The 23,429-nt window shown below is 35.3% G+C and overlaps 6 protein-coding genes across 8 annotated transcripts; 3 read left to right on the top strand and 3 right to left on the bottom strand.

Annotated features, from left to right (window-relative positions):
• Nucleotides 1-1,382: 1,382 nt before the first annotated feature.
• LOC108345933 (thioredoxin-like 2, chloroplastic) lies at nt 1,383-7,182 on the top strand. 2 transcript variants are annotated; one of them, XM_017584792.2, is made up of 5 exons: nt 1,383-1,704; nt 1,881-2,033; nt 2,645-2,824; nt 6,156-6,320; nt 6,781-7,182. In XM_017584792.2, the coding sequence occupies exons 1-5, from the start codon at nt 1,522-1,524 to the stop codon at nt 6,910-6,912; spliced, it is 813 nt and encodes a 270-aa protein (XP_017440281.1). In that variant the 5' UTR covers nt 1,383-1,521; the 3' UTR covers nt 6,913-7,182. The 2 variants fall into 2 exon arrangements, with proteins under 2 accessions (XP_017440281.1, XP_017440282.1); XM_017584793.2 differs by lacking the exon at nt 1,881-2,033 and having other exon boundaries at nt 1,386-1,704.
• Nucleotides 7,183-8,239: 1,057 nt separating this feature from the next.
• LOC108345406 (PRA1 family protein F2) lies at nt 8,240-9,756 on the top strand. The gene has a single exon (XM_017584006.2). The coding sequence runs from the start codon at nt 8,240-8,242 to the stop codon at nt 8,840-8,842; it is 603 nt and encodes a 200-aa protein (XP_017439495.1). The 3' UTR covers nt 8,843-9,756.
• Nucleotides 9,757-10,405: 649 nt separating this feature from the next.
• LOC108344918 (cytidine deaminase 1) lies at nt 10,406-11,625 on the bottom strand. Its single transcript, XM_017583458.2, has one exon. It carries the CDS (start codon nt 11,433-11,435, stop codon nt 10,563-10,565), a length of 873 nt encoding a protein of 290 aa, XP_017438947.1. The 5' UTR covers nt 11,436-11,625; the 3' UTR covers nt 10,406-10,562.
• Nucleotides 11,626-12,752: 1,127 nt separating this feature from the next.
• LOC108344737 (uncharacterized) lies at nt 12,753-16,335 on the top strand. Of its 2 annotated transcripts, none has more exons than XM_052867366.1 (8): nt 12,753-13,154; nt 13,420-13,487; nt 14,081-14,228; nt 14,312-14,392; nt 14,619-14,705; nt 14,954-15,039; nt 15,299-15,422; nt 15,984-16,335. In XM_052867366.1, exons 1-8 carry the CDS (start codon nt 12,888-12,890, stop codon nt 16,059-16,061), a joined length of 939 nt encoding a protein of 312 aa, XP_052723326.1. In that variant the 5' UTR covers nt 12,753-12,887; the 3' UTR covers nt 16,062-16,335. The 2 variants fall into 2 exon arrangements, with proteins under 2 accessions (XP_052723326.1, XP_017438703.1); XM_017583214.2 differs by having other exon boundaries at nt 12,760-13,154; nt 15,299-15,419.
• A 309-nt stretch (nt 16,336-16,644) lies between these two features.
• On the bottom strand, nt 16,645-19,504 carry LOC108345158 (tetraspanin-2). The gene is made up of 3 exons (XM_017583736.2): nt 18,400-19,504; nt 16,946-17,278; nt 16,645-16,823 (listed from the first exon to the last, which is right to left on the bottom strand). The coding sequence occupies exons 1-2, from the start codon at nt 18,895-18,897 to the stop codon at nt 16,967-16,969; spliced, it is 810 nt and encodes a 269-aa protein (XP_017439225.1). The 5' UTR covers nt 18,898-19,504; the 3' UTR covers nt 16,645-16,823; nt 16,946-16,966.
• Nucleotides 19,505-19,651: 147 nt separating this feature from the next.
• LOC108345036 (1-aminocyclopropane-1-carboxylate oxidase 1) lies at nt 19,652-21,239 on the bottom strand. The gene is made up of 3 exons (XM_017583590.2): nt 20,907-21,239; nt 20,600-20,823; nt 19,652-20,397 (listed from the first exon to the last, which is right to left on the bottom strand). The coding sequence occupies exons 1-3, from the start codon at nt 21,006-21,008 to the stop codon at nt 19,812-19,814; spliced, it is 912 nt and encodes a 303-aa protein (XP_017439079.1). The 5' UTR covers nt 21,009-21,239; the 3' UTR covers nt 19,652-19,811.
• Nucleotides 21,240-23,429: the final 2,190 nt, after the last annotated feature.

Below are 23,429 nucleotides of genomic sequence, written 5' to 3'. Positions count from 1 at the left end.
AACTTTGGCATTTCACTGAATTGTTCCTCTTTCCATTTCAGTTTGGAAATGTCTTGGATGAAAGTACTTTTCATTAACTCACTGATATACTCTTCCCTTTTACTCTGTAGATGAATGCATATATTTCTGGCGTATCAGTTGTATACACAATTTATAACTAGAGGCTGTCTGCTTCAATGAATCAATAGAGCTACTTTTTCTATTTCACTCAATCCTACATGTGGGAAATATTATTGCTAGGTCATTGCTGCTAGATGAAGTTGCTGCTGGAAAGTAAAAACAATTAGGATAAACCCTTGTGATATCCTTGTTTTGGGAATATTATTCTTGCAGGAAAGTATACATTAGATTAATATTCATCCGTTTATCTGATGAAAACCTAAACCAAAAGCTTCCTCGAGTTAGTGTATGTTTGTTTTGTTTTCCATCTATTTTTCACATAACATACAACACATATTTATGCAGAATTTGTAGTTGACAGTAATTTGAACATCTGTTTAAAGAGTTTAATAGTTGAAAACAAACAATTTACAGTAGTTTTATTCTGTTTGGGTGATTTTTGAAGTAATTGTCTTAAAAATTGTTATTATTATATGTTATTGTTTATAACTGGATGGCCATGTAAGCGTATGATCTTTTTTTTTCCTCATCTTCTAATCATATTTAATAGATTAAAATCAATTTAATCAAAATGAAAAAACGAAAGTTGATCTCTCATTGCTTAGGAGAAAAATAAGAGAACAAGAATAGAACATATAAAAAAAAGGTTGAGATTTGTTTTAATTGTTTATGATAAAATAGATTTTTTGTACTTCTTGGACCATAGAATAAAAGCTTAACTTGTAAAAACACTTTGTTTTTAAGGAAGAATTCAACGTTCACAAACAAATTTTGCATAAATATTTTTTTCTCTTTTAAATTGTGCTTCGATAATTTTTTTTATGTAACCTTTTTAAATTTAATCCAAGCAAGAAGTTAAGAATTCACAAAGGTACCTTTTGCAAAATATTTCAAAAATCATTTTCATTTTTTTCTAATTTTTTAAGAATAACAAAATATATTCTCATAATCAACTATTGAGCCTTCAGCCAAAAAATGTTGAATAATAACAAAATGTAATATTTTTAACACTAAACCAATAAAACATTATTGTTACTATTATATGATTCTTCAAATAATTATTATAAAATTCACACTCATGTTTTCATAATATTATAGTTTGAATTTGCCACTCATGATCACACTTCTCTCGTGACAAAAAAGAGTCCAATAAGGAGTTTCTAAGATTATATGAAAGCAAATAATATAGTGTTCAATATTTATTTGAGAAAATGAAAGGAAATTTATATTGGAATAAATAAAAAATAAGAAATAAGAAATGATGAATGGGTAGGGCAGCCGAAAAGAAAAAAATGCAAAGAGAGAAAGAGTGAGACCATTGATTTTTCTCTTGTTCTATCGCATCATATCATCACCATCCTCATGCGATGTTGTAGCGCTCTTCACTCTCAGAGCGCGTAAATGGCACATCTTCACCTTCTCCGATTGCAATTCCGATTATCCTCTTCCTCTTCCTCTCTCTTCACCGCCCCAAATTCCGCCTCTGCCAGCACCCTCTTCTCTCCTCTCGCCTATTCTTCTCCTGCACCACCGCCTCCTCCCACTCTTGCTTTCGCGCCCAGAAAGCACCTTCTCTCTTTCAAGGTCACTTTTTTAACCCTTCCCTTATTCTCTTAATTCTCAATTAGGAAACACTCATTAACTAACTTTATTGCATCTCTTCTTCTTAGCGTTCTCCAATTACGCTCCCATTTTCAATCGCCTTTGGAGCATGGCAAGCCCTGTACTTTACTGTTGTTATTATCATTATTGTTTTGTAGTCAACCCTCTATTTAGTCCCTAGCAAGAGGGTATTGCTTAAAGATTCAAAATTGCCACACAAGTATCCCAATTGCATGTATTTCATCAATCAAATTACTCATACCTCATGGACTGATTCACCCATCCAATGCATGTTTCAAAACACGTACGCGGTAATTTTCACCTTTCCAGGATTAATATAACCACTAATGTCTCTTTGAAAGGGTAATTTCGTTGTTTGCTCTATTAATTTTGGTCACAGGTTGCTGATGTACGGCAGAACGGTTTAGCTCTCACGCGTATCTGCATGCTACTGTAATAAACTACTATTGACATTTTAGAACATGCTAAAATAAATTACTTTAATAACCTTTTTTTTGTTACCATTTGAGGAGTAGAATTCAAGTTTGCCCAGGACTGTTTGCCATTTTAGACTGCTCTGTCTCTCTCAATGTGATGATGCTATTAGTTTGTGTTTGGTCCATCCATTCTATGCAGATGTTGTCACTAACTAGACCGTCTTTGACAGCTTATGAGCTTTAGAATGTTTAATTACTGATGTGAATCAATGCTAGGATATTTTTTCCCTTGGTATTTATTGGTAGAGTTTCCATTGGAATAAGTTAATTATTTTGAAATCAGTGCAGAAGGAAGCCTGACCTCTAGTAAACTGATGACTATACTTTGCTTTTACTCTGTCTCGATTGTTAGTCATTTTTATGGATTACTGAAGTGTAATGTGTTTTTCTCAGCCTTTTGTTTGATTTTACTCACTTCACTTCAGGTATGTGCAACTGTTGCTGAAACTGGTCAGCCAAAATGGTGGGAAAAGAATGCACCAAATATGGTTGATATTCACTCCACGCAAGAATTTCTGAGTGCTTTGAGTCAAGCTGGAGATAGACTTGTTATTGTTGAATTTTATGGAACTTGGTGTGCTTCTTGCCGAGCATTATTCCCTAAGGTCCTCTTGCTTCTTGACTTCACCCTTTCATTCTTAGACTTTTCAGAGGATTTTTTATTTCCTGCAAAAGCATATGCTCTCAACTGTACTTTGTTGATAACATGTTCAAAATTAAACAAGATGTAAAATTATAAGTGATCTAATGTGCATGGTCATCCAAATACTATATTGAGTATGGGCTGGCATCTTAATTGGTGTATAGTGATATTGGTCTGAATTGTTATGAGTGTACTGATATGGATGCTTGGCGTTCCTGTCTATGCCATGCAGTCCCCGGTATACTAACATAAATTAGAATAGGATCTGAACGTGATGATTTGAAAGAGGCTATGTTTGAGATACTGTCTGCAGTCTGCACCCACACTTTCAAAACATATTTCTTAATTTGAATCAGATTTGATAGTGGCCACATATTAAATTCCTTTTTTAGAAAGAAAACTCCTTTTAGATGAGGATCAATAACAGTTATGTAAATGGCTGATTACATGTCAAATGTGGATAACTTGGGTAACATGTTATACTTGGTTTGACGAGTGGTACTGATCTGCAAGCAACATTTTGTTCTTTTTCTGTCCCTGTAAAAATGAAAACTTTGAATTGCACAGGAGAATCACTGGATATATGTTTTCATTACCCTTGATAGACTTGCTTTAGAAGTCTTTTGTCTGTCTTGTTTTCATTTCCAGTTCTTATTCTTGATTGAAGACTACTATATCAGCATCTTGGTTTTCTGATTCATATTGAAGGTTTCGTGATCTGTTTTGGTGTTACTGTGCACAACAATGAAGGGGAGAGGAAAAATTTAATTAAGTAAAATTCTCTTCTAGTAGAGACCAAAGTGAGGAAATGGGACCTTTTTTAGATAAATTGAGTCATTATCCTCCTTTTTTTAGAGAGTATATTTGCAGGCAATTTGGTTACAACAGAGGTAAGAAAGGAAGAAATTGAGACAGCTGGAAAGGGGCATGTGGGCTGGTAATCCTTTGCATCAGGAGAGGAGAAAAGGATCGAGTCACAAAATAACCAACAGTAGGATGAGAGGTTATGATTGGTCTAGCTAGTAATATTGAAATTTGGTCAGGGGAGAGAGAAAGTATGGAAAAAAATGATTCTGGTCCGCTCCCTCTCTGCTGTGGGTATTCTGTGCTTTCTGAAAACCTAGTCTCTGCATTCTGTTTTCAATTTCATGGTATTTTCTCCTCTGTAATTCTTCCATATGTCAGCAGCCCTCCCTTGTGAGAAAAGTCCATCAGCTATTATACAAGTACAGAGTTGAGCTTTTTTTTTGTTCTATGACATTCCTATGTAATTACATTGGTGCTTTCATTGATTTATGGCAGAAAAAACTTGTGTATAAGGAACTCTAGAACGATATCAAGCAGTTATTGGACACTATGGAAACATGAGATTAGGAGTATGCTAGGTGGGTTGAAATGTTGGAGTCAGCCATAGATTGGTACTCAAGCAAAATACCGTTCCAGAGTTGTTACCCTCATTTATCAACCATTTCAGGTGAATAGTTTCAAGCTTGATTTCCCTCAGTTTGATGGATCGGATGTCCTTTTGATGGATCTCTAAAGCTGAACAATTGTTCAGTTATTACAATACACCAGATGGACATCATTTAACTATTATTGCAATTCATCTAGACTAGGAGGTCGTGCCTTAGTATCACATGATGACCGGCATCAATCCCTTTCATTCATGGTTTACCTTTACACAAGCCCTTGAGCTTGATTTTAGACCTTCCCCTTATGAATATCCCCGAGCTCAACTCTTTAAAATTGATGCCAGCCACTATTGTACAGGAGTGTTATGTGCAATTTACAGCTCTTGGAAAAAGGGACAAGAACTTAACCCACAAGCAACATTGGACTGTTTTATCGGTGCTGTTAAGCTACCTTGAAGGGAAGAATTGGTTCTGGGAGTTGCGTGGTTGGCTACCTTGGCCCTCAACATTTCTGATTACAACAAGTTAACCCTGAAGTTGTGTTTGAACAACCAGTTTATAACCTTACTTGGTCAGCAATCCAAACTGCCAAGTCCCACACAATTCACCCATTTGAGAAGGATGTACAGTACTCATGTTATAACTGAGGTATTTACTCCACAAGTCTTGCAACCATATTCACTTAAGGACCATTAATTAGATCTTCCCACTAACATGGAACCGGAATTGGCCATGTTGCTAGACATATACAAAGAGGTTTTCTCTATACCTTCTGGATTAACTCCTCAAAGAGCTGAAAATCATTCAATTCCATTGATCCAAGGTTCTGGTCCTGTTAAGGTCAGACCACACGGGCATTCTCATAGCAGAAACTATTAAATTTAAGCCATGATACAAGACATGTTGTAGGAAGGGATTACAATGCCCAGCACTAGTCCTTTTTCTTCTCGCATAGCCTTGGTGAAGAAGAAGGATAATACATGGAGATTTTGTATTGACTATAGGGCTTTGAATGCCATAACAGTGAAGGATAGTTTCCCCTTCCCTACTATTGATGAGCTCACTGAAGAGTTGAATGGAGCTCAGTAATTTTCTCAACAGCAGCTAAGATTTGGGTACCATCAAATATTGGTAAAGAAAGACAATAGGCATAAAATAGTCTTCAGAACCCATCAAGGCCTTGATGAATGGCTAACATGACATTTGACCTCTATAATGCTCCTACTACATTTCAGAGTCTCATGACTGAGGTATTCCAAGGTCTTTTAATATGTTGTGGTTTTCTTTGATGACATCTTGGTATCTGGTTCTTCCTGGCCCTTACATTTGCATCAATTGGAGGTGGTATCGAAAATTCTGCTTAAAAGGTTGTCAAAATGTTACTTTACTTTGCAACAGATAGATCATTTAGGTCATGCTATTTCTGGTCAAGGTGTGGCTATAGATGAAGAAAAATTGAAGCCAGTGTTGGATTGACCTTTTCTTGCTAATTTGAAAAAACTGAGAGGTTTCCTTGGCCTCACTGGGTATGTAAACGATTCATTATGGGCTAAGCAGCTATTGCGGTTCCTTTAACCAATTTGTTGAATAATGAAAATTTTTCTTGGAATGGTCCAACTGCCATTGAGAGACACATTTCTCCTTTTTTATTCAATTTTGATGGTCTTCTTTTTCCTATAAAACAAATAAATTCACTGTCAGTAGGGAGTCTGCCTCTAGATCCAAAGAATAAAGTATTCATGTAGTGTCTGTTCTGTTTATCATCTTCACAGCTAGAACGAATTTAAGTTAGGAAGACATTTGTGAATTAATTTATAATTCTCTTTGCATGCTGCTGAAAGTATATCACACATATCCTGAATCTTGATGTGGACTTGGCAGTTATGCAGAACAGCTGAAGAAAACCCCGAAATTCTTTTTCTCAAAGTAAATTTTGATGAGAATAAGCCAATGTGCAAAAGGCTGAATGTTAAAGTACTTCCTTACTTCCACTTTTATCGTGGAGCTGAGGGGCAGCTTGAATCGTTTTCATGTTCACTTGCCAAGGTAATTCTAACAATTTATTTGGTAATGCTTAGCATTTCTGGCTTCAATTAAAGTAGATGAGCAACAACAGTTGATGATTGGTGCCTATGATTTTCCCAATAATGTTTATACTGAAACTTAAGGGCATATTCTGTTTGACAATTTTCTTCTCATCTGATGTGTTGGTAAATAATTAGAAAGATGTTTTTTTATTTTTTACTTTTTACCTTTTTCCGATTTTCAAGGATTTATATAAGAAACCATGAAAATAGAATCCTTATTTGGAAGCAAGAAACGAGGTAAAAACTGATTATCTATCTGTAATTTATTATTAAAATAGAAAATATTTTCACAAACTGAACAACATGATGATGGATGGTTTAAAAAGCTTAGAATAGTGGATAGAACCTAATTGTACAGAATGCTGCGAGCCAAGTCTTTTAATTCATTAATCAGCTAATGGTTCGTTTGTAAATTACAGTTTCAAAAAATAAAGGATGCCATCCAGATGCATAACACGGCACGATGCAGCATTGGTCCACCTGTGGGCATTGGCGATCTGCTTGCTGAACCTTCCTCTGCTGCCAAGGATAGACCTGTGGAATCCGTTTAAGCATAGTACTTGTATCTTCTATTCACGCATTTGTATTATAAGCTATCTCACAGAGGGAAACCCCAAAGAAACTTATAATATATGTACTCTGTATATTTACTACTTTATTTTTATTTTATTTTTTGGTTTTAGAAGGATACCTAGCAGAATTGTTTGTTCTGTCTCATTCTTGACCATTCATTAGCTGATTGTAATCGTCTACTTTAAAACTTCTGTTAAATGAAATGTTGTGATTTAATTCTTTTGCTAAATCTGGCTTGACCAGGGTAAGTTTTGTCTAACTTATTATACTCAGTATTTTTTATTAATTTTGAATTTCATTAATAAAACTCTTGGACTGAGTGTTCTCAATAATTTGATCAGGTTTACGAATTTATATATAACTTATAAATTATTTGATGATTCAGCATTGATTGAGAGATAGTTTAGTAGTAAACTAAACTTTGGTTTATGGTGATTTTAAATCATAGCAGTTCGATTCTGCACTTTTAACCATTTCTTTTTTGCAATTGAATTTTTCAATCCAAAAATCATCAATTCCAGAATATGATTTTACATTTTGGATTGGCTAATTCAAAAAATGAAAAGAAAATGCAAGAAGCGATTTCTTGAATGTAGAAAATAACTCTCCTAATGCACTCAAATTCATGCTACCAAACTACATGCTTGGCCTAACATAACTAATAATTAACATTAACATTATAATAAATAATTAATGCAAAAAAGTATATAATAAAGAAAAACTATTGCAAAAACTCGATGTATCTTGCCCAAAAAATATAAAATACGGAGAGGTGAGCACACGTGGAAGTTCTAGCATTTTGCAATATCCACACTTGTAACTTTAAATATATCAACACTACTGTATATACATACGTATACTTACCGAACTTTCAACTTTGATTGGAACAGCTTCTTGTTGGTCGAATATATGAATTATTCTCTCCCTAGCTCTGCTCATAACTACTCAAAATATATATCTTTCAACCCTCTCAACTACCTCCCTTCATTTTGATATGTACATCTGACATTTTTTTTATCATTTATTCCTGTTAATTTGCTCCTACATAGAATTTTCTTTTTTAAATTATAAGATAAAAATATTTATTAATCATGAATTATGAATTTCGATTTAGAAAAAGAAAATTAGTGTTTTGATCTGAGTGTATCATGTGTCGTGAGAGCTTGTCCTAGAAAAGCGAAGAGATCCACAACATGTGGGTTTGTTATGTTGCTGTCTGATTCCTTGGTTGAAGCAACAACGGTTGTTTCCTAAGATCCGCCAAATTGCCTTCCCTCTCCTACCATCTCAGTAAACACACACAAAATGAACACATATGGAACAATCTCACAAGAGGCAGAGGCTTCATCGAATCCAGACTCAGTTTTCGTTTCACAGGCGAAAGAGCGCGTTCAAACGGGTCTTGGCACAATAAGACCATGGAAAGAAATGCTCCAACCTTCTCATCTCAAACTTCCATCTTCCTTCTACGGTTCAATCCAAAGAATCAACACAAATGCCAGACATTTTCGTGCCAACTACGTCATCATCATATTGCTTGTGCTTTTCCTTAGCTTACTAGGACACCCCGTTTCTTTGATCATACTCATTGTTATGATGATTGCATGGCTGTACTTATATTTCCTACGAGATACCCCTTTGGTGATTTTGAGGTTCGAGATCGATGAGCGATTGGTGGTCATCTTTCTCCTGTTGATCACCATTGGTTTGCTTGTGATCACCAGTGTAACCTACAATGTGGTAGTGGGTATGAGTGTTGCCTTAGTGCTTGACTTGCTCCATGCTGTGATGAGGGAAACGGAGGATCTGTTTACCATGGATGAAGAGGTAGGGATAGTAAAGGGTCTTCGAGATGTTGTCAAAGTCCCTCTCAGACAACCTGTTTCCTCTTCTTTTACTTCGTCTTAGAATCAAATTCAGATGCATGCTATTGCCAGAATTCAATTAGAATCAGGAGGTTGTAAAGGGTCTTTTATATTTCTTGTCACTTCCCTTCTTGATTCTTGATTCAAAATTATCCAATGCATTTTTCATCCAAAGTTGCATTATCCTTTTTGTCATTTCTCTATATCTGAAGCTATCTTAATCCAATGGAATGTAGTTTTATTGTGACATGTGTTGAGTTGAGAATATTATTCGCCTTTATTGCGGGTAAAACAAGAGTTCATTTAATTGCCTTGACGATGAACCAAGTCAATTTTTGTATTTTTCTGAAGTCAGTAATTGGCCGCATATATAGTTCAAAAGTAACAGTTGCGTCCAAATTGAAACACTTGCTTGCCAATTTCCGCTGCAGTTTGTACACATTGACTCGTGGAAAGGTATCAGAGTGGCAGTTTAAAGGGTTAGGAAACGCACGATAGTCAAGACTCCACCAACTTGGCATCATACCCTGCTGATAGCAACTGCCACAAATGCTTCAAATTACAATTCAGTCAGTTCCAACTACCCCACCATTCAATTTAATACATAGCACATAGTCTAGTAGTTCAATAAGCCACGATTGACACAAACTCTTATCTTGATCAAAATTTTACTTTATTTATATTCTCTCATTTTCTACTCAATCTACTTCACAGATAGGGGAAAAGCTTTTGCACTCACTAAATTCTTTTTGACACATAAAGAAAGATAAAAAATGCTTATGAATGATAAATGATATGATGTTATAAGAAGACAAATAATAATAATGATTACCAAGTGTTTGATACAATGGGAGGTTTATGTATTATAACTATATTTTGTTTTTAACCATAACGTCTCTCACAACATTAATAATTTCGATAAAACTGAGTAGATAAACTCAACATGTCTACTCTGCTTTCCTCTTGATTTCTTATATCGAAATAACATCAACCATAGCCTCTGGGACACTGACACCTTGAATGGATAAAAGAAAAAAAAGACAGGATTGATGGAAATGTTGTAGAAAATTATTCACGTTGTTGGTTCTGAACCTGAGATAATGGTTGGTTGGAATGAACCTGAGGAAGGAATGATTCCCACAGAGAGAAATACACAGAGAGATACTTGACATTTGATGAAGTGGCAAAACATATCTGAACATAAGGTGGCTTGGAAAAGCTAGAATATGGAAGCTCCACCTCTTCGACTCCACCACGTCACACCCCACGAGCCACCAACCGGAGCAATGGAAAAGAGTGGTCCAAAAGAAAAGCACTGGTGCATTCAGAGGATGAAAACAACTTCTTTTGATAGGATGACACTGATATCAACTATTTCCCTAAAGTTGCATTATAGATATGCTGAGAGACATGACGATAAGGGTTCTTCTTGCTATTTTTTAATGATTAACATAAATAAATAAGGTCAAGAGACATGAGTTAAATATATATATATATATATATATATATATATATATATATGTATAAATAAATATATGTATATATATATATGTATATATATATATATATATATGTATATATAAATATTGTATAGAGATAACAACAGTGACAGAAAAAGGTGTAAAAAATATTAAAAGCAGAGAGGGACAATAATAGCATGGGAATTATTTTACACCATATCCATACGTGACGATAAGACAGCAATATTTTAATGGTTTTTATTGCAGATGAAAAAACAATCCTTTTGATGGTGTTGCTGTGGTTCAAGATGAGATAGGTGAATGAGAAGAGGCAGTGGCGAGAAACGTCCTGAAGTGGCAGTGAGGGGAAATGGAATGGAGCACCAACCTCACCGTGGGCTCCTGTTTGATGATCGCCCCCTCCTTCTCGACCAACACCGCCGCCACAATCTCATCATAGGCGCCGCCGCCGGCAACAATGAAGGCGACCAGGGCGGCCTGGAGCGGTCCCAGGCTGGGGTTATAAGCAGCGGACTCAATGTAAGAGCCTTTATGGACAGTCCCCTTGGAATCGAGAAGGGCGACGCCGGAGGGGGAGGCGCTGTAGGGCGCGTGGGAGTTATTGGCGGCTTCCAACGCGGGAAGCGTTAGATTAGGGTTGCTGTTTTGGGGAATGGGAGTGGGAAGAGAGAGGGCGTTGTGGCGAGGCTCCAAGAGGAGAGGGGCGGTTTTGGGGAGAAGATCGTGGGGGCCGAACCGGTGGGAGAGGAAGTGGGAGAGAGGGGTGAAGTGAGGGTTGGCGTGGGAGGTGATCAGGATTTGGATGTCGGGGGCGTCGCGGAGTTCCTGGAGGAACTGCCGGCAGTGGCCGCAAGGAGCGGCGGAGACCGCGAAGGAGTCGAGGCGGGTCTCGCCGTGGAGGGCCAGGTTGGTGAGGAGGAACTGCTCGGCGTGGATGGTGTGGTGGAAGGGTAGACCCGGGAACTCCACGTTGACGCCGACGAAGATACGGCCGGAGGCGCCGAGACCTACGGCGGCGACGGGGAAGTTGGAGATGGGTGGACGGGCGAGGGACTGGGCGGGGGAGACGAGGGAGGGGAGGAGTTTGGCGATGGGAGAAGAATGGGCTTGGGCCTCAGATGCCGATATTACGAATCTGGGCTTGGGCTGCTCCATGGGTTTTTTGGAGTGTTAATGAATGCTTTTTGTTCCCACAAACAAGGAAAAGAGAGAAAGAGAAAGAGAGAGGGGAGAGCCTTTCGAAGCCCGTAGCTGTATTTATAGAGAGACTTAGAGCATTTATTCTTCGAATTCCAAATTCCGAAGGATTTTTTTAAATTTTGTGAATAATAAAATGCGATTAAGATAAACATTTTGTTAATATATTTTATACAATTTGTTAATATTATATCTAATCAATTTTAAATGTGACGTAATAGTTTGTATTTTTCTCACTGGAGACAAAATAATATTTAACCTAAACTTGGCGACTTCAATAATTGAAATATTCCAAGATCTGTTTCCGAGTAGATACTTCTTACTGGATCTCAGTAATCGTTACTTAATGAGTTTGATTAACCTAACATAAGCTTAATTAATTAATTTGAACATTCCATTAACTGCATGGAGTGCAGCTGTAAGGCAAAAAGAAGAAGAATTAAATTTCTTAACCTAATACATAGAATTAAATTTAGAAGTGAATAGCTTGCCGTCATCATCTTTGTTTATTACAGAAACTGCTTATAGTGTTCTTAGGTTGGTTCTAATTTTAAGTTGCGTGTTACATTGTAAAAAGCAAATGGAATTGAAGAAGGAAAACCTCTCATCAAAACCATATACATTACAATATGCTTAATTAATGGTAACATTTGCATTTTTTTCCCCATCTCAAATCATTGTTTAATTTTCTTCATTTGTCGTTTTATTGTTTGAGTTGCTTGTACTTCTTGTCTATCAAACATATATTAATATATTATAGAATTGTATCCCATTAAAAATACAACACTATTCACCGAAAATAAAGGACAAAATAATACAACCAAACCAAGAATTATTGACGGTCTCAAATTTTTTGTTTCAATAATTAAATATAAATAAGTAAAAGTTGTGTTTGATCTCTACATTTGTTTTGGTCAAGAGGTAGTGATATGTGGATATAAATGTCAATTTTCTTGTATTGAATATTGGCGAGTTGTTTCTCAGTAATTGTACAAAAATGAAAGTGTGTGGTTTGCATACTAAATTGCTCTCAAGTTTTTCAAGCAATAATGTAAAGTTTTTTATTTATTTTATTTGTCTGTAATTTCTAGAAGGTGTTGACAACATTGTGTGAACTGTTTTTTTTTAATGATTTTGTTTATGAAGTGGCCCACTTAGCTCAAGTCAAATATGCAGTAATTTCTGAAAGATTCTCAAAATGGTCTACAAGTCATGAGTTACTTTATTTTTTTATTTTTTTATTGTTGATAAGGCTTAGGAAATTTAAAATTTTGATGGAAAATTTACCGGGATGGTAGTGGGATTGCAGGCAGCCACGTGTTGAATTATGTAAGAGGTTTTGTGTGTGGTGGTGAGATGAAGGATGTCTGAGGATAATCGAGCGGTGACAGTGGAGAATTTGGTTCCAAGATGGCAAATGTTGTTGGACTAAGGTTGTCATTGCCATTGCCATTGCCGGTGTTGGGTTCTGTCTGTGTTTGTTACTCTTCAGCCTTTGCCACTACTCTTTCAAGACCACCTACAAAGAAGCTGAATTGGAAAGTTAAGGGTCCTCGTCGCATGGTTTTGGGCCTTGGAGTTTCCTTCTTCTCTCACTTTATGACCATGGCTGGTGCCATGGGAAGCAAGTCCTTCATGGCCTCCGCCAAGATAACCGGTGGTTCCTCTGTGGATGAGGTCATCATCTCATAAATCTTGCCCCTAATTGCATGTTTGATCATCTGTGCATGCTCATAGCCGAATAATGAAGCTGTACTGTTTGAGCAAATTACTCAAGCAATTTAGTCAGCGTTGCTCAGTTTTTTATCTGTTGATTCATTGCATGTGGTTTCGATATGTTTTCCACTGCTCAACTATTGTGTACCACTTGTTGTTTGAAATTGGTTGCAGATTAGGTTGTGTTTGTTTCTCTCATTCATTGTGCTATCTTTCCATTTTACAGTTACTGAAGAACTACGAATGGCCCGAGCAGTTTCCCTTTAAGGATGAGGATTTCCAGCGCTTTGATGAGTAAATTTCTCCACTAGTTGCTTCAAGAACCATTATTACATGCTTTCTACTTAAAGTAATCATTTTTCTTTCTGCATTGTGTTCCATATTTGTTTGTGTAAAGTATAAGGATTTTCGGCCAGTTTTACAACTATAGAATTTCTTGTGCCTTATGGATTATTTAACCGTAGCAATACTGGATCATGCCATATGTTGGTATGTGGGTCATCTTTAAAGCTTCTTTCCTCAAAAGAATTTATTGAGTTATATTATATACACCCCATTTTAAGGTGGAAGGAAGGGTGTGATCATATGAAAGGAAAGAGAGAGAAAGAGACAAATTTGATAACTGATATGTTATATGATGGAAAACTAAGAGACAAACGGCAAGAAATGACCCGGAATAGAAAGTGATTGTATGATGGATGTTATTGTGTTGAAATTTCTGTTTTGCGTCTTTTGACTTGCACCTTTTGTTTCTAATGTCATTATTATCTGCTATCTTGAATTGCTGATTCTTTGCTGTTTGTAAGCCACCAGTGGCCTCAAATATTTCTTAATCCTTCTTTTCTTTTTGTTAATCTTTTGTGTATATCATGAAAATTTCCTCTCAGGACTCCAGATTCCTTATTCTATGAAGCACCTCGATTTGTGACACACATTGATGACCCTGCAATTGCTGCTTTGACTAAATATTACTCCAAAGTTTTCCCACCTAGCAACACTCCTGGAGTAAGCATCTTGGATATGTGTAGCAGTTGGGTAAGAGTTTTAGTACTATAACTCTGGTCTCTCTGATGTTGCGTTGCATATACATATTGTCATAAATCTCCACTTTGCATTAGGTCAGCCATTTTCCACCAGGATACAAGCAAGAACGAGTGGTGGGATTAGGCATGAATGAAGAAGAGCTAAATAGGAACCCGGTAAGATAATACTGTGTTATGTGTTGATCATTGATTTTTAATTTTGGAACTGAAACTCAATTTGGCATTCTTAAGGTGACTCTTGGGTTATTTTTCCATATACTTGTGCAGTCCAATTGCGTGAATTCAAATAAAAAATAGTGACATAGCTATACCTCAAGATTCTCAACATTTTAATTTTGACAGAGAAACCGGGACATATTAATTGAAGTTGTTGATGTTGTAGGTTCTCACAGAGTATGCCGTGAAAGACTTAAATGTGAACCCCAAACTTCCATTTGAGGATAACTCTTTCGACATCATCACTAATGTGGTAAAGATATATTTCCATATAACTTAACTTTGATGTTTGAAATTATTTCAAGCGGAGCATGTTATTTGCTCATATCACACATTTGTGTTGCCCATTTGTTAGCAATTTTATTTAAATTTTGTTTTTCTTTCAATATTTTGTAATAAGCTTTCTATTCTTGTTGATTAAAGCTTAGGAATCATTTATTACACTCTTAAGTTTTTAGCATTTGGTTGAAAGAAACCTTAAGAATTGAATATGCTCTTCAGGTCAGTGTTGATTACCTTACAAAGCCACTTGATGTTTTCAAGGAGATGTCCAGGGTTCTCAAGCCAGGTGGACTAGCCATAATGAGGTGATAATCTTTTCAATCATTTTGGAATTACCCACCAGTTTTATAAAATCTGATAATCTTTTCAACCAGTGGAGGAATTACCTACCACAAAGCACTTTCGTATAAAATCAGAGTCAGGGATATTTAATCATCTGAACTAAACTATATAATCTGTACTCTGAAATTTTTTGGACCCTTCTTATAGATGACGTTTCATCTGTTATTGATCTTGTACTGGCATGTCCTATTCAACTCATGATAACTTCATTGATGATTTTAGCTTTTCAAACCGATGCTTCTGGACAAAGGCCATTTCTATATGGACATCAACTGGGGATGCTGATCATGTTATGATTGTTGGATCATATTTCCATTATGCTGGAGGATTTGAACCTCCTCAGGTGGTAATTCCATAATTGATATTTTCTTTCCATACTCAAGTGAAAGACACTCAGCTATCTACACTCTCACAATTATTTTTCCCATTTAGTTCTAGGAGGGCACATTTTATGGGGCAAGTTTGTAGTAGCACTAATCTTTAAATTCCTTTCTAATATATCTAACTTCTTCCTCCTTTTGTTGCATATTTCGCTCGTTATCTTTCAGACTCGCAGCACTTCCTGTAATTTATCTGAATCATTACTCAGCCTGCAACAAAACTAGTTTTCTTGTGATTAATCTTGCAGAGTCCATCCGTGTTTGACATTTTTCTAAAGACATTTTTCTCTCTTTAACCAAACATCTCGCCAAATATCAGTTTATTAACATACTATAGTCTGTTTCATTTAATGCTGAAGGGCACTTTCTTTCACTATTGCTCATCTGCATCTATAAATGAGAAGTTATAAATTCTACCAGGGTCATAAAATAATTATGGTTAGTGTCTGTAATGTTTCATATAATATGGCAGTGTTACTGCTGAGGTCAATACTCCAAGGTTTAATGCCGTTTGCTTTTTTGTGTAGGCTGTGGATATATCTCCTAATCCTGGACGCTCAGATCCTATGTACATTGTGTACTCCAGGAAGCTCTCTACGGCTTGAGAGAAATACGAAATGAGAGTTCGTAGCAATATATTTACTATTTTACTTATTATCACTTATCAAGCAGTGAATGTAGTGGGAGAAATTCATTCTTATCATCATATTGCATGCAATTTTTGTTATAGCATTGCCCTCATAGAAATGCATACAAAACTCCAGTTAATATATTGGTGTTGATGAGTGTTGCCACCAGCATTGGACACAAACTGAATTCCTAGCTCTGTTTCTTTTACTCTACAATCATTCATAAAATATTGTTACTTTGGGAAGATTACCTTTCGGTTCATGGGAGATCTGCAAAACATTAAAATTCAAAAGCACTTTTCTTTATGGCGAGTGGTGTCGGTTGCCTTTTCCTTTTTGCTTGATCAACATTTAAATTTTTGCTTTGGTAGAGATCACAAATACGTTTCACCGGAGGAGTCAAATAGGATCATTATGACTGATAAAATTCTCTTTCAGTGTTTAACAGAATTTTATATTTAAGATTCAATTTCAAGAATCAACATTATTGGTTAAACTATAATTACTTCAAATAATTTGATTACACATTTAAAATACAGCTAAAGCGGTATGCTTGTCAAGATTTCAGATACCACCAACATCTAAGATTATTTCAAAATGCATATACAACAAGTCATGGACAATTTGACATATAAGAATTATTATATACCCAGGAAAGCGTGAATCAGGATTCCATTTCTGACTACTTTAATGTTGGAAGAATTCTCCTTTTATCACTTCTCATTACTTTTCATAGTCCTAAAGAGAAAACCAGCAAGGAATATACACATTAGTGAAAAAGCTACTTACAGGAATAAGAAATTATGAAGATCAATTAAAAATTATAATAAAAAGAGGGAAGGATAGCAACTTCAAAAAACCTTGAATGGAAGAAACAAAGATCAAACCCAACCCCTTTTGTAGCGACGGAAAAGGTCTTCTGTTTGTGCATTTTTGAAGGCACTGCATGCAATGAGATAGACCCAGATGAGGACAACAACTGCCACCATCAAAATGATATTTGCTTTTCTCCACTCTTCTCTGAGATTCCCCAGAAGACCTGCCTTGCATGCATTGCAGTTGTAGCAGAGTTGACTCTGCTCATTAGTCCACAAGTAGCAATCCGAGTCCACCATTGGATTCACAGGATTTATCCACAGTATGGGGTTCACATAATTGTATCCGCAAGCACTTGGAGGTTTACAGCATCCTGACTGTAATATGTCAGTAGCTGATTAACATGACTTTTATTTTCAAAGAAAAAACAAGAGACAGGAATATAATACCAAATACAAAGAAAAGTATATAATATGTTTCATGTCTCTCAAAATTTGATTCAAACTTGTCTTAGTCTTTGTACTTTGAAAACGATAATATGTGAATTTCATCAAGTTTCAGGAAAAGGGACAAAGATCTTTTGTACCAATCAAAATTTTAACACTGAAGCCATCATTTTTAACACAAAGAATGAAGTCCAATTTTGACTAAAAATTGATAGACCTAAAACATATTTTATCATAAAGAAAACAACCCCGTGTCGTGATGTACAGCCCAAAAGCTGGTAACCATAACCAGGCATTAGCATGACGTGGAAAAAAGCAAACAAATGAGCTGAAATATTGTTGGCGGATTAAGTTATTCTGCTCCGATTTTTCTCCATTTTTCTACAAGTAAGTCAGTGATGTTTGGTAGCTTTTTCAGCTGGCATATATACCTTTATAGGGGCATAATCATTCTTCCCATTCTAGTCCATGTGGATGGAATGTAAAGTTTTATACTAATTATATATGCATTTTGAAGTCATGCTGACTCAAGATACAGTTGAGTAAAGTTGTAAGTGATCAGATTTAGGTGGACAATTGTTATCTGCAGGTAGGTCACAGTATCAGAATTGAAGGCCCTGCTACCCTCTAATTTAATCAGCAAACCATCCATGTCATATATGGTAGGCCAAGTTGCAGGAATAAGATAGAAAACCAGGTCCCACCCACTTCGAACATCACGGAGACTCTTCTTTCCCAACTCCTCTTATGCTACACAGAAACTTCACAACTAAGCCACTCCAAAGGGAAGGAACTTGAAGGAAATCATGTTACTGATCCCTAAGAATCTCATATCACCTAACAAGAAGTCTTATTCTTAATTATTGAGATTCTAAAAAGTTCTAATTAGCAACTTGAATGCCATGAAGTCCAAAGCTTACTCGTGTAAATCGTTACATTAATTTAATAAAGTTCAGCAAAATTCTAATAACTAACAAAGTCAACATATTGGCTCGCTTAGCTATAACATGGTTAACAAAGTGAATAAGTGTGTGATGAGATATGTGAGTAACCTGTAAAGGAGAGATATGAGAGTTGAAGAACTGATCAGCAGATATGTAGTCCTGCGTGAGCCTAATGCAGACATCGGAATCAGCCAAACAAGTCGTAATCTTGTTCCAACTACGAGAGGCAGTGAGATGGTTCCTTAGCCAGGGGGAGAAACCATCAAGCATGGACTCCTTGAAGCCTCTTCCGGGGACATAGTAGGTTCCATCGGGTCTAGTAACGATGAAAGAAAAGAGGAGGATGAAAAGGAGAAGAGCGATGAGGATGGCCATGCAACAAAGGTAAAAGGCCAAGAGGCCCTGCTTGTTCCAGTAAGCTCCGACAAAGCCAGCTAGAGAGACGAGGAGTACGAGGAGGCCAAGGACGAGGACGTGCCAGCGGAAGTTGTGGATGCACTCGTTGTCTGGTTTGGAGGCCAGCCATACTCCTGCACCTATTATGGGTATTGAGGCCAACAGGGCTATGAAGTTCACCACCGCAGTGATGTTGTTGCTTACTCCCATGGGAATACAAATGGGATCTTAAATACTCTTCTTCTACTTCGAAAAAATGTGTTTTTGTAAACTAAACTTGACAGGTGGAGTGTGTCAAGTGAAGTTGAGGAGCAAATATATGAAGATGGCTTGTGTGTCAAAGGTGGCCTATTCACACCTCACATTACAAGTTTAAATTTTTAGAATTTGATGTAAAAACTTCTGTGAGTAATATTAATCTGAATCTATGTAAGTATTCTTATAAATATGCTTTGAGTTCTGAAGTATGTGGATGAGATTTTGAAGTTTATTTCATTTAAACTTTTTCACTGAATTCTGTTGCAAGTTCTGGATTAGAACGTTCGTTGTAGTAAAATTAGAGAATAGATATGTTAAAGAAAAACTGTATCTTTTGCTTGTTAATGTTTTTATTGGTGGTTGGATCAGTGAATTAATGTTGAGAAGGATCTATTAGTACATTGTGCACGCTTCTTTGGCTAAAGGATGGGAAATGTTAAAAAATAACCAAAGCAGAAGAGGACACAGAATTGGACATAGATATGCAGAAATCTCCTATGCCTTTGTATTGTCACAGCTTAAAAGTTCACTTTTTCTTTTATTTCGTATTCTTCCACAACTGTATTAACTTTTTCATTGAGAAAAAGGATATAAGATTCTTCTAAAGTGAACAACTATTCACAAACGACAATGAAAGCTATTAAAATAACAGAAAAGGATGCATATAAACAGATAAAAATGGTTTACAATTTAACCCCCTCGGGAATTAAAGAAAAAACCTCTGCTTTTTGTGTTATTATTCATACTGAAACATGTAAAAAGGAAAAATGAAACGTGTCCCCCCATTACATTTTCTTTTCTTGGCTACTTTTTGGAAGAACACGAGTTGTAAATTTAGACAGAAAGAAGGGTATTTGTGAGCTCTTTTATTTGTAATGACCGTTGATCATATTCTTGATGGATTCAAATCTAGGACCCTTTTCACCGAACTTGGTCTTGCCATAAAGCTCTAAGTAGTCTCCATAACGATAATTACTTGGATATAAAAGTTTGCTAGATGGAGAAATAATGGCTTCAGCAACTGGATTATAGAAGCTGGCGATGGAAAGTCTGCTTCCATTTCTGTCAGGCATGACTCTGTGCACAACACTTTTATACAAGCCATTGCTCAACACTTCCACTTGGTCACCCGTGTTGACAAAAATGGCATTGTTTTTGGAGGGAGGAATCTCCACCCATTTGCCATCTTTGAAGAATTCTAGACCAGGGACTTGATCATCTTGGAGCAATAGAATGATCCCACCAGCATCTGTGTGCTCTCTAAGTCCTCTGACCAGTTGAGGCTGTGGACATTGAGGGTACTTGGCCACTTTTGTTCCCATGGCAGGTCCATTCCTTCCAGAAAAGGCCTCCTTAATGTAGTTTTTCTCCAAACCAAGATTTTCACTCATAAGCTCAGACAACTTCTCTGCCAGCTTAAGGAGTTCATCAATATACTGATCCATCGTTTGGCTGCACTTACATGAACAATTGTTAATACCATAGTTATCAGATTATGTGCATGTCATCTTGAAGATTCTGTGTATGTTGACAGAAAGATTGTGACTTGTTAGAAAGAAACACTGTCAACACACTTTCTGATATACTTTCTAACATATTTTTCTATTTATTGATTATAATTATGAAAAACTACCAAGATGTTGAATCAACTCACCAAAGCTCCTCAGAGAGGTTTGGGATGTTCCTGATGTTGGAAATGGGACGGTGCCAGATGAAAAAGGCACTTTCCCAATCTATATCAGAAGTGTTCTGCTTTTTGTCCAAGCTCTTTGCTATCTCAGACTGGTAGAAGTTCTCTTTCAGGTTCTCCTCATAGTGAATATTAATTAGCTGCTTCACCTTTTCCATTAGCTTCTTGTCTAGTTCATGGTTCTCAATCTGCAAATGTACAATTAATGAAAAGGAGAAAAAGGAAAAGAGGTGGTTGAAGGAAGAAGCAACACATATATAATTCTCTTTACCATAAAGCAACCCCATTTCTGACAAGCTTCATGCAAAAGTGCCATGGTTTCACCCCTTTTGTCTCCATTGAGAGTGCTGAAATCTATAACAGGAATAGCCATCTTTGTGGTAAGTGTTTGTTTGCAGAAGATACATCACAGAATGGGGAAATATATAGGCTTCCAAAAGGTATATTGTAAGAGAAAGTTGGCAGTGAATGGATTTTTTCCTAGTTAGATAGTTTGACAAGTATGTGCTAAGCATAGACTGAAAATGATTGCACATAGTGGCTTGAGAATGGGAACAGTGGAAGCTCATTTCTCCATTATCATGTGATCCTAAGCATTTTTTATTCTTTGATTTTGATGAACAATGAGATTTTTCCTTGTAAAGCAAGTTCAATGATGCTTCTTGTTCAACAAAATTATTTTCAACTTCAAGTGGGTCTGAGTTTGCTTGAAAGAAACCATGGGCAATGCCAAAGAAAAAAGCTTGCAGAGAGGGAATGAATAGCTGTGGATGGAGTTAATAAACCAGTGGGCGGTTTTGGATTATATTACCTATAATAAAAAAATAATGAATATTTCACAATTTATTAAAACAAAACAATCACCAGACCATTCGTTACATTGATATTTTAATTATATTTTTCTATTTTTAAATTAAAATTTTAATATATATTATTATATTATTAAAATAAAATTGTTTAATGATTATTTTATTTTAGTAGAGCTGTAAAAATATTATTGCTCATATAAAACTAACTCAATTTGATGCTTTCAATACTTTTTTTTAGTCCCATGTCTTTTATGAGTCAACATTCAAATCAAGACATTATTTTATTTGGTCGACAAGAATTATGATTTGAAGTTAAGTAAGTATGATTTTAATTTTAGGTGATGATTTTTCAAAAGTGGATTACATGTGTGTTGTGGATTTTTTTTTTCTTTCTAAGATCATATTTGTTTTTAAGGTGTTGTCTAGTAATACAATAAATCACAATTTTTTTTTATAATGTTTAGACCATAATTTTGTTCATAATTTTAACTAACACGTCTCAGTTATTCCATTTTTTTATCATGACTTTTTAATTTAAGTTTTAAGTTATGATTATTTAATTATTTTCTTTCCGTTTAAACCATTTCACAAATAATTTTAACAATGCTACTGTATTTTTAAACTCGATAAAAATATAAAATAAGTATAAATGTGATTTGTATAGTATGATATTAACATTAAAAATAGTTATATTAATGATAAGTTAGATTATTAACATTTGGATTGTAAGTAGGTTAGTATTAATCAAAAATATATTCTAAAATCTATAAATAAATATTTAGGTAGTTAATTATATTTATTGTATATTTATTGTTAATATTATCAGACATTCATTTATTTTAACATCTAAATATCGTAGATAACATTTCAGCTCAACCAAACGATGAGTGAAAAAAGATTTTGACTCGAGCTTGAAATTTAAATACTTTTAATAAGACTCAGTAGTTTTAAAATATGATTTATATCTTTAAGCTTGAGGTATAATATTTTAAAAATATGATTTATGCATAAAGACACTAATTTATTTTAATTATTGTTATCTTAAAAGCAATGAATCCAATAGTCTTTCATATCCTGCATGCATGTTCCTTCAAAATTGTTTCATTTACTTCCACACAAATTGTAAACTTTAAGAAAAGGTAATGAATAATGCATAAACTAGAATAAAATCACAGTATATGGTGATTCATGCAGAGCAATTAATATATTAATGTCTAATTCTATCTTGTCAACGAAAATAGGATGGATTTCTGCACCGTAACTAACTATTCAACAACGTGCTTTTCTATCTTAAGAAGAAATCTTACCTTTTATGATTCATAGTCAACTATAATGTTTATCATAAGTTTCAGCTTATATTAATTAACATTATCAAATGAGCTTGTTTTATGGTTTAAGGTACTTTATTGTACTTTTTTTTATGACCAGATATAGATTATCCCACAAAAGAAGGAAAAGAAACACGTCATAATTTTTTAAAGTCTCATGCAAAAATGTATTCTTCAACAAGTAAAATTATCTCCCTTCCAATATATATATATATATATATATATATATATTACTATAGAATAAATTTTTATAATTTTAAGAAAAAAAGTTTAAAACAAGGTTTTTAAAATAATTGTTATAGAAAATATGAGATGTTTCTTGAATAATTTTATTAAAACAAATTTTCTAGGATGAATTTTACAAAACATAAGATATGCATTCTAATTGAATTTTCTTTTTCTTTTCTTCCTCCTAAGGAGTGCAGCAGTTATGTCTGTGGCAGTTGCAACAGATGTAGCTTGGTGCAACAAAGAGGATATTTTAAACTTTTTGTTTGTAACATATGAGTGCTTAGGAATCATGAGAGTGCAGAGCTCAACAAAAGTGTAGAAAAAGAGCCTTATGACAGTTTTATAGTAGAGCCCAAAATTTCTGGACCTGCAAACAGAAATTGGACGAGCTGTATTGGGACCTTTTTTGCAGATTGTTGATTATTA

This window comes from Vigna angularis, chromosome 8 (assembly GCF_016808095.1).
Source record: "Vigna angularis cultivar LongXiaoDou No.4 chromosome 8, ASM1680809v1, whole genome shotgun sequence".
Lineage (NCBI taxonomy): Eukaryota > Viridiplantae > Streptophyta > Magnoliopsida > Fabales > Fabaceae > Vigna > Vigna angularis.
This window is presented reverse-complemented; position numbering and strand designations above follow the sequence as displayed.